This window comes from Loxodonta africana, chromosome X (genome assembly GCF_030014295.1).
Source record: "Loxodonta africana isolate mLoxAfr1 chromosome X, mLoxAfr1.hap2, whole genome shotgun sequence".
Taxonomy (NCBI): Eukaryota; Metazoa; Chordata; class Mammalia; order Proboscidea; family Elephantidae; genus Loxodonta; species Loxodonta africana.
Genome location: NC_087369.1, coordinates 34,397,548 through 34,412,603, shown reverse-complemented (window position 1 = coordinate 34,412,603; position 15,056 = coordinate 34,397,548). Strand labels below are relative to the sequence as shown.

The 15,056-nt window shown below is 40.1% G+C and overlaps 1 protein-coding gene across 2 annotated transcripts; it reads left to right on the top strand.

Annotated features, from left to right (window-relative positions):
- The first annotated feature begins 407 nt into the window (after window positions 1–407).
- Window positions 408–14,085, top strand: TASL (TLR adaptor interacting with endolysosomal SLC15A4). 2 transcript variants are annotated; one of them, XM_023539137.2, is made up of 3 exons: window positions 410–614; window positions 9,886–9,967; window positions 12,611–14,085. In XM_023539137.2, exon 3 carries the CDS (start codon window positions 12,612–12,614, stop codon window positions 13,512–13,514), a length of 903 nt encoding a protein of 300 aa, XP_023394905.1. In that variant the 5' UTR covers window positions 410–614; window positions 9,886–9,967; window position 12,611; the 3' UTR covers window positions 13,515–14,085. The 2 variants fall into 2 exon arrangements, with proteins under 2 accessions (XP_023394906.1, XP_023394905.1); XM_023539138.2 differs by lacking the exon at window positions 9,886–9,967 and having other exon boundaries at window positions 408–614.
- The last annotated feature ends 971 nt before the right edge of the window (window positions 14,086–15,056 follow it).

The window sequence follows — 15,056 nt, the reverse complement described above, 5'->3', positions numbered from 1 at the left end:
CAGTGTATTATTGATTTTATATCTTTGTTAATCTTGATAATGAAAAATTTTTGTTTGCATTTTGTAAAAAATTACAAGTATAACTGAGAATTAATACTGCTTAAAAATTATGAATTAGTGGAGAGACTGAGGATTTTTTTATAGTTGTATCTGACTTTGGCTCACTTTTGGGAGAGGCATCCCAGGGAGTCTATCGTTATAGGAGTAAATTTAACTATGTTGATAGGGCTCCTGCATAATGTGTTGCAATAAGCTATTTTAACAAGAGACAGTTTCATAGACAGGTTTCATTTTTCGAAAAAGGGGAAGAAACACCATTCTGTGGCTTGATGTGGGTTTGTCAGTTATTGCCCCTCCTCTTTCTGGGACTTCCCATTGCTTCTTTAGCACAAATTATACTTGAGCAAAAACAACGTTTTCTCCCCCCATGGGATCAGTTATAAAACAAGTGGCAATGCAACGAGCAGCTTACTTTCTTGGTCTTAACCAGTGAAACGTAGGCTTACAAAAGGCTTGCAAACATTTTCTGAAAAGAACACAGGGTGGCTTGTTCAACTCTATATGGTCAATCGCTGCGTTTCTGTGGGAGCAGAGGAGCAGGTTGGTTAGTGAAGGTAAGAAAAAGGAGGCAATGGGCCCTATAACTGCTAATATTTTCTGTCATTTATCCTGTCACGCTTTCTTAGCCCTTTATCACTAGAATGCAGATCCAAGCTTATGATGTCTGAAATGCTTTCGAAGCTTACCAAATCAGAGGTGAGAGGGGACAAAGCAAGCCATCAGGGGAGCTGGATGATAAAAGAGAAATAAAACCGAACATTCTCTCCTCTTACCTCCTCAGGCTCACACTTTGGACATTTCTAAAGCATTTATTTTACCTGAAATTTTGACAGGTCTGATCAAATTTTTGTTGTATGATTTTATTCAGTCCTCTTTCACTAATTGCTACACAGGTTTAGCTTCTTCTCTTAAAAGCCTAAAAACCCAAGCAGAATTTTGCAGGGACAACTCACAGCTCTTGAATTCAGTTACAGTGATGGTCTTTTAGAGACGATACAATCACAATAAATTCCATTTGGACTTGACTCTCAATTATTCAGTGTGGCGAGTTTGTGGTAAGTGTTGTTCTTTGTGGCAGGACATTTTAAAAGTGACATGATCTATAGTGAATGATGTTTTTTGAAGCATCACCTGGGTGATTTGGGGAAAGCTGTTGGAATTAAAGACGGTGCATTCACGGGTGGGCTTTTGTTTGAATTACCTTAAGACATGCTCAAACATTCATTTTCTTGTGCATATTGATTTGTGCTTGGAAAAAAAAATTTTTCTTTTAGTTATAGACCTGGTTTGGTCAGAGTATTTGTATAGATACTTTTATAACATTTCTTGCGTAGATCAGTTTGAGAAGATTTTGTTTCTGAGCTTGAGAAGCCTCTCCTAGGAGTGAAGGAGAGTATTTGAAACTGGTGTTAAGCACTCATATTATAATAATGGTAATTTTGTGTATATACAAAGGTAATGAACTAATTCTATTATCTCAAAACAGAACAAATGTTTTAAATAGTTATATCAAGCCATTGAAATATTTCCAATCACATGCATAATGATTATCTTAGATATGTAAGATATTGCCCTTCTAGGCTCCTAACAAACATAGAGTGTAAACATGCCTTTATTAAATATAAGTTGTAGTTACTTTCCCTCCAATTTTTATTTTGAAAAAAATTCAAATTTATATAAAAGTTGGAAGAATCTTACAATGAACACCCATGTTTCTATTATGTAGATTAACCAGTTGTTAGTATTTTGCCACATTTACTTTCTCTCTCTCTCACAGTTTTTTTCCTGAATTGTTTGAGAGGATATTGACTTTGGAGCCCTGGTGGCACAGTGGCTGAAAGCTACAGTGAGCTACGGCTGCTAACCAAAAGGTTGGCAGTTTGAATCCACCAAACGCTCCTGGGAAACCCTATGGGGCAGTTCTACTCTGTCCTATAGGGTAGCTATGAGTTGGAATCAACAACAGGTTTTTTATATCGACTTTAGGACACATGTCACCTGTAAATACTTAAGCACGTATCTCCTAAGAATAAGGGTAGTCTTCTACATACTTACAACATCATTATAACATCAAGGAAATTTAAATTCAATACAATACTATTATCTAATTTATGGTCCATGTTCAAATTTTCCCAATCCGCATGTCCTCTAGAATTCAGCATCAATCAAGGATCTTGCATTGCACCTGATTGTCATGCCTATTACCATGAACATTTATTGAATTGTACAATGTTGAATTACTTGCTGTATTTTGACACAAAATGAGAGGACTAGAAAACGAAGAAGTGGGATCTTAATGTTTAATTTTTCCATTTGTGAGATGTCAAGAAAGGATATGAAGAACAGTATATTTACTAATATTTCCACACCAAATTTTATATATTCTGAAATAAGGACATCTACCTATCTAGAGAAAGCCCTGGGAAGGAGCTATTGCACTTGGTCATAAGCATCTAAGTAGAACCAAACAGAAGATTATTTGTTTACTTGGTGATGTTACTATGGAAAACAGAAACCTTTCGAATTGCAATTATATTCTCTTGATCACCAAGTTAGACTTTCACAAATTAATTCATTGAGTAAGAAACACTTCATATTTGATAGAAGAGTAGATAATCTCAAATTATATGTTTTGTAACAGGGATTGAAGTAAAGATGGATGATGTTTTAGAGCATTTGTCAATAAATGGTGTAAGAGATGAAATAAAAAACTCAACTATAGTAGGAATATAATATAAGGTATGTGAATAAACACATGTTTATTTCCAGTTCTAAAAAATATGTATTTTTCAAGATAAGAGTAAGGAAACTGCAGACGCTATTTTAGACATTGAGGTCCTTCTTAAAGAATCCCCTTATTTTGGGTAAAGTTCTTGTATTCCTCACTGAAAAAAAATTAAAGCTTATAATATAGATTTGGTTACATTATCATAACTAGATTGTGAATAAAGAAAGACTCGAGTATTCCAATGATAACTTCTGGTGATTTACATGCAAGTCCCAAGAATCAAGAAGGTCTTAACATTTAGATTGGAATAGTGTGATCTATAATTCAGATTATAGGGAAAATAAAAAGGTGAAGAAGTCCCTGTGTGGTGAAAGTGCTTAGCTGTTAACTGAAAGGTTGGAGGTTTAAGTCTACCCAGAGGTGCCTCGAAAGAAAGGCTTGGTGATTTACTTCCAAAATATCAGCCATTGAAAACTCTGTGGATTACACTTCCACTCTGACACACGTGGGGTTGCCATGAGTTGGAACCTACTCAACGATAACTGGCTAGAGAGGTGAAGAGGTGAGTAGGAAGATTTTGAGGATTTAGGGGCATTAAAAAATATCTCTATGAGTCGGAATTGATTCGACGGCACTGAGTTTTTTATATCACCTAAACATGACCTTAACAAGACAGTTTGCTTCACCCTCAAATTTGAGACATACATAAATTTACTCATCAATTGGAAAATGAAAAAATATATATATATTGAAAAATGTTAGTGGAAACTGTTAATCTCAGATATTGCTGGTGAGAATAAATTGGTCCAAGCTACTTGAAAAGCAATTTGACAACAGCTGTGATCTAGTGATTCCACTTCTCCCATTCTGGCCTAAGAAAACATTCATGAAAGCGTATACAATGATTACACATAGTGAAAAAGCCAGAACACTCTCCATGAGAAATGATTTACTAAAATAAGGTGTGCTGATAGTATGGAATATTTTGTAACTGTTCAAAGGTAGAGGGATATAGGCACTTCAGCTGGCTAGATCGGTAGAAAGGTTTTTCCTGTCTTTATTTCCACAAGGTCATCTCCTGTAATGCCAGGAGGCAGCCCCACCCCACTGCCTCCATTTCGTGCACAGCTGCTGGTGGTATCTTCTTTGCGTCCCTGTCTCACTCCAGCCTCTTGGATGTCTTAGTTTGCAGGGGCTCAAAATGTCCTTCTAGAGACAGGATCTGTTCTGTTGTCTTATTACTCCAAATTCCCCTACTCCCTACCAATCTCCCATCTTCTCGCTTTCCTTTTGCTGTTTCCCGTTACTCCTTCATGCCAACAACTGTTGCAGTCATTTGTTTCACTGTTTAAGGTATCAGCTGCTTTTGGCTAATGTTTCATACAATCCTATAACTATATTGGGGTAGGGGAAAGAAGAACCTAGAATTTCCTAATTTAGGGACAAGGATTCTGGGTGGTTGGCCAGGGGTGCTGAAATGTTAATTAGGAGATGAGACTTGAAGGGTATGGGTGGTGGGAACAGAAGTTGGAAAGGGAACTAGAGTTCTCAGAACAGAAAAAAAAAATGGACACATGGCTGGGATGAACAGTGTTTGGGGGTACTGGGAGTTCTGCATGGCTGGGTCATGGGTCCTGTGGGGAACACAGGCAGAGAGGAGGTTGGGAAGGCAGACGGGGACCATACATCATGAGGGCCTAGGGCATACAGACTTTATTCCAGGGGCGATGGGGAGGTGTAACATTAAATTACCTGCAGAGGATGTTGTAAACTTAGGGGTGAAAGGATGTTAGGCTTTAGCAGTGAGAGTGGTTAAGGAAAATTTTCATATGATTAGACTCAAGGTTCTGTTTTTTTTTTTTTCCCAGAGGATAAGGTATTTGTATACCTCAAGGACATATGGCAATCAATTGGGACATAGTTGTGGCCCTTTGGGCTGCCCCTCGGGAGTGGCCACTGGCTGTCCTCCTGGGGCTTTTCTTTCTGTACTTCACTGTACCTTCTTTTATTCAGCAGTTGGTGCTGTTATAAAATGAAATCAGTGCTGATATCCTTTTCCTGGAAGGACTATTGCCTTGTTTTCATGACTGTGTGATAGCAAACTGTTCTCAACTGTGTAGAGAGCAGAGCACGCGCTTTGAAATTTGTAAACTTGGCCTTGAATCTTGCCTCTAGTACTTAATAGCTGTGTGACCTTGGGAAAATTATTCGTCATATCTGAACCTCAGTTTTCTCATTCTGAAAGTGTGGGTTATAATAATGCCTAATGTGCAGTGTTGTGGGAAGATCAGGGTTAATGTATGGAAAGCACCCAATACGCAGTTGCTATGATGATGATGAAGATGATGATGATGATGATGATTGATGATAATGATATTCTATTCAACTCATTGCATCTGCTTTCTGACTTAGGTCAAGGGTCAGCAAGCCAAGGCCCATAGGCCAAATCCAAGCTGCTTGTTATGGTAAATGAAATTCTTTTGGCGCACAGTCACACCCATTTGTTTACATATTGTCTATGGCTGTTTTCGTGCTGCAATGGCAGAACTGAGTAGTTTCGACGGGGACCCTATGACCTGCAAAGATTCTTTACAGAAAAAGTTTGCCAGGCCCTAACTTAGGTTTTTCCAAATGTTCTCTCTTGTAAAGTTGTTCCCTCTTTAGGTTCTCTCTTTGACTCAGTGCTTGTGTTGTTTGGGCATAAATGAAAAGTGTATCTATATACAGAAGTCATAGCAACAGTTTTCTGAGAAACTATATAAATGCTAGTCTGGAAGGAAGGCTTTATATTGCAATTTCTTCTCAACTCCAAGCAAATGATTTAACAAAGTGCCATACTGTAGTATATATTTCTAAGTTGTGAATTTGCACATAAGGTTAATTTTGGTATTCCCCTGTCTGGTAATGATTAATCTAGGCTAAATTTGCCTAGAACATCTCATCTGCACATGTCCTTGGGTGTCTTTTCCTTTACACGTAACCGGTCATGGAGAATTCTAAATATATGTACTTCTCTAAGCTGAGAAACAAAAATTCAAGTGATAAAATATATTTGAACAATTAAAAGAATGTTATCAGGTTAAGTTTCAGTGTCTCAGATGAAAAGAAGTCTAGTAATGAATATATTAACATTTGTTTGAAAAATTTCTCTTATAATACCTTTGAAGAGATCCAGTGATGTTTCCTAAGAATTTTCCAGATAATCACTGAGAATTATTAAGAAAAAATGCTAACAGTTAACCAAAGCAAACCCAAATCATCTTTCTCTATTTTTAAATTTTAACACGTTATGATGCGTAGCACTGGTTTTATCTAATGGTGTATTAAAGAGTTGTTATTAAGATTAAATGCTTTAACATACGTATAATTTTTGTTTATAAGTTTTATACATTAGTACGTTGCACACCTTTAGAGCAAGCTTTCAAAAGTTGCCTTAGCATACTCTCTGCTGCTAATTTTCAGAAACTAATTTTGATTCTGAGTACTGCTCACCTGACTCTCTGATTTCTCTTAGTATGGTTATAAACTCAAGGAATATCAAAGTTTGAGGGGACTCTAGAGATAGTTTAATCCCACATTCTCATTTTACACATGAGAAGTTGAGTCTCTGAGAAGTTAAGCAACATGTGAACCTGGGTTCTGGTTTCAGACTGCTGGTGTTTGTATGCCTGGTGGCACTGGGCACAATAACTCAATTTTATCATCTGTAAAATAAGCATAACAACAGTACCTACATCTTAGAGTCTTTGTGGGGATGGATTGATTTAATACATAAAAAAGTACTTAGAATAGGACCTGGGATGTAGCTAGTACTGTTAGCAGCTGAGCTCTTAACCACTGTGCCACCAGGGCTCCTTAGTACTGCATCAACGTTAGCTATTATAGACTTGCCACTAACTCCACTAAAGCCATTAGCTAGTGACAAGGTCAAAACTTGAACTCTGGTCTCTTGACTACTAGTTCAAGATTTTTTTTTTTTTACCTCATTGACTCTGAATTCATTAGTAAATTTTACCTTGAAATGTAGATTTTTGAAATGTGACCTGTTGAGTACACTTGAAGCTCTTGTAGCCTTCGCAAAGCTGTGTGATACCACACTTCCTGTACTGTTCAAGGCAGGCTTCCCACAGAAGCTATTACAAAGTCTTACAGGCTCCTCAAGCTCCTAGTAAATAAATACTCCCTCTGCCCACACTGGGAGATAATTTCACTGCTGACTTTCAGTAACTGCTCTACTGAGCTCCCAGCCTGAATCTCCAATTGACAGTTGAACACTTAGAGACTCGGCCTCACTTTAGGCTCCTGGCTCCTTCTTGGCTTCCTGGCTCCTTCCTGGCCCTTTCTTCTGATTTCCCCATTTTGGTCAATGCTGGTGCACTTCCCCACGTACCCAGATTTGAAGGCTCAGGGTTACTTTTGGCTTCTCTATCTCCTTCACTTTCATGCCCAGGATACTTGGTCTCTCAAATTCATCTCTCTTCTTCTCAGACCGTAGTGATACATAGGGTTTTCCCTGGCTGATTTTCAGAAGTCAATCATCTGGCCTTTCTTCCTAGTCTGTCTTAGCTGGGAAGCTCCACACTGAAACCTGTTTAGCATCATAAACCCGCCCGCTGCCGTCCAGCCGATTCCGACTCATAGCGACCCTATAGGACAGAGTAGAACTGCCCCATAGAGTTTCCAAGGAGCGCCTGGTGGATTTGAACTGCCAACCTCTTGGTTAGCAGCCGTGGCACTTAACCACTACGCCACCAGGGTTTCCCTAATCATAGCAACATGCAGTCCCCCACTGGCAGACAGGTGGCGGCTGCACGTGAGGTGCATTGGCTGGGAAATGAACCCCAGTCTCCCACATGAAAGGCTCCACGTGTGTCAGAGTAGAAATGACTGATTTTTTGGAATTAGATAGCCAGGACCTTCTTCCGAAGGACTTCTGGGTTGACTAAAACCTCCAATCTTTCTGATAGTAGTCGAGCGTGTTAACCATTTGCACTACCCAGGGACTCCAATAGCCGTACTAGTGGGTGTGAAGTGGTTCACCACCTTTTGGTATCTCCTCTCCAACACACCTTGAAGGGGATACAGAAATGAACTAATTACCCAGATGTTATTCTAGAATAACATCTGGAAACCCTGGTGGCATAGTGGTTAAGTGCTACAGCTGCTAAACAAGAGGTCAGCAGTTCAAATCCACCAGGTGCTTCTTGGGAACTCTATCGGGCAGTTCTACTCTGCCCTATAGGATCGCTATGAGTTGGAATCAACTCGACGGCACTGGGTTTGGTTTTTTTTTGGGGGGGGGGTTATTCTAGAATTATTGCTATGACAGTGAACATCCATTGACGTTTCATTTGGGATTATCATTCGCTGTCTTCAGTATTTAAAAATTTTACATTATCACTTTCACCATCTTCTGTGTTATCCAATATAGCAGCCATGTGGTAATTTAAATTAATTTAAATGAAATAAAATTAAAAAGTTAGTCATATTAGCCACATTTCAAGTGCTCACTAGCTACATGTGGCTGTTGGCTACTGTTTTGGACAGCATAGATATAGACCATTATATTATTCCAGAAAGTTCTATTGGACAGTATTGGTCTAGATTTTTTCATTTTCTTAACTTTTCCTAATTTACTCCCAAAGTTCGTAGGTGATTGTCTAAATTTTACGTCATGATGGTCAGACTCAGTAGGTTGTCAATTTCATCTTTATCTCCAGGAGTCTCCTGATCTGCCCCAATCTGCCTGGCTGCCTTCTGTGCTTGCTACACAGCTTTCACCCTAGAATGTCTTTCCACTATCATCGTGGGTAGGACTTCCTCTGACACTTTCTGGGCTCAGGGCAGAAATGCAAATGGGGCCCCTCAGTCTGCAGCCCTTCAATATTCTCCCCTTAGTTCTGCTGGTTAACAGCTGTGGTTGCTAATCAAAAAAGTCGGCAGTTCGAATCTACCAGCCCCTCCTTGGAAACCCTATGGGGCAGTTCTACTCTGTCCTATAGGGCCACTATGAGTGGAATCGACTAGATGGTAATGAGAGAGAGCCCTGCTTACGCCTCACACTCAGCACATATATCCAAGCACTGTCCACAGCCCCAGCAAAAATCCACCTCTTTGTCATCTATTAGGGGCCCCTGGGTGGTACAAACGGTTAAGCACTGGGCTGCTAACCGAAAGGTTGGCAGTTCAAACCCACCCAGACGCACCTCAGAAGGAAGGCCTGTCGGTCCGCTTCTGAAAGGTCACAGCCTGGAAAACCCTGCGAAGCAGTTCTACTGTGCACACACGGGGTTGCCATGAGTCAGAATCTACTTGATGGCAATTGTCTCTTTAGTTTTTTGGTCATCTATTAGGCCTAGGGGTATGTGCATATCTAGTCCCATAATTCGCTGTAGTCATTGGATTTAGGGAAAAGCCTGCGCAGACCCTGCAACTGGGTCTGGGTGATTTTCAGGGAATTCTGAGGTCCTGAGTAGCGGGAATGTGGTTTAGATGGTGGAAATGTAGAGGCCGAGTGGGCTTTATCGTGTTGGCCCCCAGGACTCCTTACCCTCTTGGGAGAGGGACAACTGAAGGAGGGCAAGAATAATGCCTTTACAGCACAGGGCCCAGGACAGGGGCTCTTAACCGCTATGCTACCAGGGCTCCTTTCGGCACCCCTCAAATATGTATTTGTGCCCTTCATGTTGTGAAATGTTCTGTGCGAGAGATTCCAATTAATCCAGCCACGTTCAATGGTGCTATACCACCAGTGATGTCTGCCTCCCACTTGGCTTTACATGGCACTTTGTTGCAGCTGTAACCAGGTCTATCTCCCCTTTGATAAAAATTTGCCTTCCTCCTGTGCTGGATTTCTGGCTTCCTACATATCCCTGGTTTCCTCTTTATTAATTTAATTACTCTGATGATGCAAACCGTTAAATGCTTGACTACTAACCAAAAAGTTGGCGGTTCAAACTCACCCAGAGACAACTGAGAAGAAAGGCCTGAGATCACAGTCATGATAACTCTATGGGGCAGTTCTACTCTGAACCCATGGGGTCACCATGAGTCAGAATTGACTCCATGGTGACAGGTTTGTTTTTTTTTCCCTCCAGTGGAACACATCTTCCATTGACTCCCTGAGAAAGGCACCTGAGGCCCTGAAGTTGGAACACAGAAGCTGCAGCCTGACTGGGGGTATGTTGGAGAGGGTCAAAAAGTACCTGCATCACTATTAGGCTTTTATGATAAACTCTTTTGCTCTGTTAATCACCTTCTCAAAGAACCCTGGTGGCTTAGTGGCTAAGTGCTCGGCTGCTAACTGAAAGGTTGGTGGTTCGAACCCACAAGGAGCTTCGTGGGAGAAAAGACCTGGCAATCCATTTCAGTAAAGATTACAGCTGAGGAAACCCTATGGAGCAGTCTTACAGGGTTGCTATGAGTTGGCATCCACTCGACAGCACCTAAGGACAACATAACAACAACAATTATCTTCTCATGCATGTAACATTTGCCTTTTCATCTGATGTTAAACTTGCTGAGGGCAGAATAACATTTAGAAAGTTTTTTTTTCTGGAAAGAACAACATTTTCTTTACCCTTATGAGGCAAGTGTGCTCAGCATACAAGACGTAGGCACTTCATGTATTTGTTGATGATCTTTAACTTTGTACCTTCGTGCTCTGTAACAGGGCTGGCATATAGTAAACATTTAAATAACTGATAAATTTGGTGAATATATCTTGAAATCTTTCCAAAAGAGAAATTAAACATTTTAAATATTACACTTATAGAATTTCAAAAATAGAACACATTTTTTTTAACTTGGAAAATAGTACCTAAAAATAGTACCTAGATGAATGTAAAAGGGATGCTAAAATTTTTTTAAAAATTAGACCCTTACTGACAGTTAAAATATAATTCTTTAAAAAATTTTTATTTTGGGTGAAAATATACACAACAAAACATATACCCATTCAACAATTTCTACATGTACAGATCAATGCCATTGGTTACAGTCTTCACATTGTGTCTCTATCTCTACCCATATTGTTTTACTACTGTTAATTTAGGCTTTCCATGTCCATTGAAGTTGCCATCTATGCTTTAGAATTACTGTTGTCTCTTGATCTCATACAGATAGCTCTCTAAAAGAACACAATGTTCAAGGATGACATCCTTGATTAATTGAGCTAAACTGTGGTTAGTTTCAAGATAACTTCATAGGATAGTTTCGGTTCAAGGTTTAAAGATTATTTCAGGACAAGAGATTCGAGGGTTCCTCCAGTCTCAGTGGATCCAGTAATAATCCTTTCTTTTCTAATTTGACTTTTTGATATCCAGCTCCAGTTGGCAGGTATGGTTAAAAGCCCAGACCTCAAGGCCAAAGGGGACCAGTTCTTCGATATTCCTTGCTGTGGCCTTTTGCCACAGTGCCAAGAATGTCATTGTGTTTCTTTTTTAGAAAATGCAGCTGCTGGTTTCTAGCCTTTTCTAGCCACTCGTGACTCCAGTGACAACTGCTGAGGGTGAGGAGGGGAAGCAGGTGTAGGAAAATCCATGGTCAGGAAACTTTCTCGGTAACAAGGGTAAGGGTAAACACATCAACTGGACGCAGAGACAGTCCCAGGAAGTATTCTGAGAAGTGGGAGGGATAGAGCAAGAAATCCACCCTGTAAAGGTAGGAGAGGCTTCATGGTCCTTTTTAATGGGCTGACAGGGAATTAATTTCATACCAGGCAATTGTTATCAGTTATTTAATTCAAATGAACAAATATCATTTGAGTCTCTCCCAAATGCAAATAAGTGTTGGCGCTAAGGATAGAACAAGTAGGGTACAGCTCTTGTTTTCACTAGAATGTACCACATATTTCCTCATCATTTTTCTCCTGACCCACTGTCCAAACCAGCCATGTTGCTCTCCAATTTACAACTTTTCAGTCACTTTCCATTCCCTACGGGGCAGTGCACAAATGTCTTGCCATGGCTCCCAAGGCCCTTCATGATCCAATTCCAGTCTATTTTCCCAGTCCCTTCTGATTATGTGCAGCTTCTTGGTATATCATGAATGGGCCATGCCATCATATTTTCTTTTTTTAGTGTTGTAAATATATATATATATATAAAACCCTACATTTGCTAAGTTAACATTTTTTGGGTGTACAATTTAGTGATATCAATTACACTACTCATGTTGTACAAATATCACCCATAATTCTTGCCAAATTCCCCATAAACAGAAACTCACCACTTCCTAAACAACCTCCCATCACGATATTCTCTTTTAACTCTGGGCCTACAGCTGGAACTCCTACTCACTCTTGACAATGCAGCTGAACTGTCACCTCCTCTATGACACATCTCATGACTTCTCCCCTTTACCCCAGACTGTATTAGCGGCCCCTCTTCTGTGCTTCCTTTGTGCCTGTCATTATTATAACCCTCAATCACATGATATTGAAATTGTATAAAGTTTATTTTCTCTCACAGTGGGAAACTCCCTCAAGGATGGAACTGAGTTCTATTCACTTTTATATCTACAGCACACATCATTGTCCTAGTACATCCAAAAAACAGAAAACAAACAAACAAACCCATTGATGTTGAGTTGATTCTGACTCACGGCAACCCTAGAGGACAGAGCAGAACTACCCTACATGGTTTCCAAGAAATGGCTGGTGGATTCGAAGTGCTGGCCTTTTGCGGGCACTGAATTACTGGTGGCTGTGTGGATGAATGAAATGGCTTCATCCTTTGTCCTTTACTTCTGATATGTCGACTGCGGATTTTTAAAACCCCAATCTTCTTTTTCTCCATTGTTACTCATCAATTCTCTTTCCAGAATGCTGTCAGAAGGATATCTCAGTGGACTTGCCTATTGGAACGACATCCACTGGAACTGTGCATCTCATAATGAGCAAGTGGCTGAAGAAAAAGAAGAGGAGACAAACGCTGATGCTGTCCTTTCCTATTCCTCTGTGGATGAAACACAGGTCAGAAGTCTGTATGTGAGCTGCAAATCCTCTAGTAAGTTTATTTCTTCAGTGCATTCAAGAGACAGCCAACACAGCAGAAACCAGAGAGTCACAGTGCTGCAGACAAATCCCAATCCTGTGTTTCAAAGGCCAACCTTGACCACAGTTGAAATATGTAGAGACCACAGTACCAGCAGAGAAACTTACTTGGTGCCACCTTCCTGCAAAAGTATTTGCAAGAATTACAATGACTTACATATTGCAGGGGGCCAGGTGATGGCCATTAATTCAGTGACAACAGATTTTCCCTCCGAGAGCAGTTTTGAATACGGCCCTTTGCTGAAGTCATCTGAGATTCCTTTGCCCATGGAGGATTCTATTTCCACTCAGCTCAGTGACTTTCCCCCAAAACCTATCCAGCGCTACTCATCCTACTGGAGAATAACCAGCATCAAAGAAAAAAGCAGCCTGCAAATGCAGAAGCCTATTTCAAATGCAATGCTGAATGAGTACCTGGAGCAGAAGGTGGTAGAGTTATACAAGCAATACATTATGGACACGGTGTTTCATGACAGTTCTCCTACCCAGATTCTGGCGTCTGAACTCATCATGACAAGTGTGGACCAAATTAGTCTTCAAGTGTCTAGAGAGAAGAACCTGGAGACATCAAAAGCCAGGGATATAGTCATTAGCCGCCTGTTGCAGTTGGTGTCAAGTGAAATCAGCACTCCTAGTCTCCATATTTCTCAGTATAGCAATATGAATCCGTAGAGGGGATGTTTCCACTCTTCTCTCTCAGCTACTCAAACCCAAAGCAACACTTTATTACATTTATTCTGAGAAAGTGCAGGTTGTGAAGGGAAGTCAAGAGCTAGAGAAGTAATGTTGGCTGGAAATCAGGTGTGAATTAAGGGGAAAGCTGACAATATTACACCTGATGAAGGAACGTGGGAAGAGGAGCTATGAAGAATTATTTCAAAGAGAGGGTTGTACAGCAAATTAAGCAAAAATAAAAACGATCAAAAAAGAAAAGGTTATGACTCATTTAAAGGGGTATAGAAATTGAAAAAGAAGAAAAAAAAATTAGCCAAATAAGAAGGAAACACACCAATGGCAAAACTAAAAAGTCAAAAGGTTTCAGGGTAAATAGTCAAGAATATGTATGTTACCCAGATACATTCCTCCAATTTGCTTCTCCTCTGGAGAAAAGGACTGTGGGAGGCTGTTACCTTTGGGTAGAAAGACAGGTTCAAACATTTTCTAAAATATATGTTTATATTTTTTCTCCAGTAGACCCCTTAAAAATACAGCTCTGTAAAATTAAAAGTGAAGCAAATTGCAATTGTGTTTTTATTTTTGAATGATTATTTAGCCACAGCCACAGCTCGAAAACAGCCACTCAGATCCCCTAATTCTGTTTACCAGTGAAGATAAGGAAGCCCTGGTGGCGTAGTTGTTAAGTGCTACGGCTGCTAACCAAAATGTCGGCAGTTCAAATCCTCCCGGCGCTCCTTGGAAACTCTATCGGGCAATTCTACTCTGTCCTATAGGGTCGCTATGAGTCGGAATCGACTCGACGGTACTGGGTTTGGTTTGGTTTGGTTTAGTGAAGATAAAGCTTTCTAATTGAAAAATGCCACATAATAACCCTTTAAAATATTTAGTTTTATTTTGCTGTATATGATTTTCTTGGGATACTAAGCTTCAAGAGAAACTACTACGAATCTTATTCTTATCCACTGTTTTCCTCTTCCTCTTCTCCATGCTGTCTCGATCCTTTTAGATCAAGGAAAGGGTCTTCTATATCCTTAAAACAAGTTTACCAAAAACCAAACCCGCTGGCCGTCGAGTCGATTCCGACTCATAGCAGCCCTGTAGGACAGAGTAGAACTGCCCTGTAGGGTTTCCGAGGAGTGGCTGGTGTGTCTATTATTTACCCCTTTTTACGGACGAGCCAGGTGGGCTCTGGGAAGGTAAGTAATTTGTCCAAGGGCACACGGTGAATGGTGGAACTGGATTTGAATCCAGTCCCATTTGACTTGAAAGCCTTTGCTCTTTACCATTACCATCTGCTTCCTCGTGTTGACCACTGTATTTGTCTCATTAAACACTAGTTTCCTACTCCAAGGGAAAGCAAGTCAATTGTTTTCCTATTATGTTACTTCATTTCTTATTGTGTTTTACTTGATATACTATTTATTACCCATCTTCCCCTTCCAGAATGTAAGCTTTGATTTATTCATTTGTTTCCACAATGCCCAAAACAGTACTTGTACATGTTTGTCAAATGAGTAAGCGATGGCGTGTCGAACA

What these genes read in the sequence shown, in the direction of transcription:
- TASL (XM_023539138.2), top strand. Translation starts at nt 12,612, where the DNA reads ATGCTGTCAGAAGGATATCTCAGTGGACTTGCCTATTGGAACGACATC.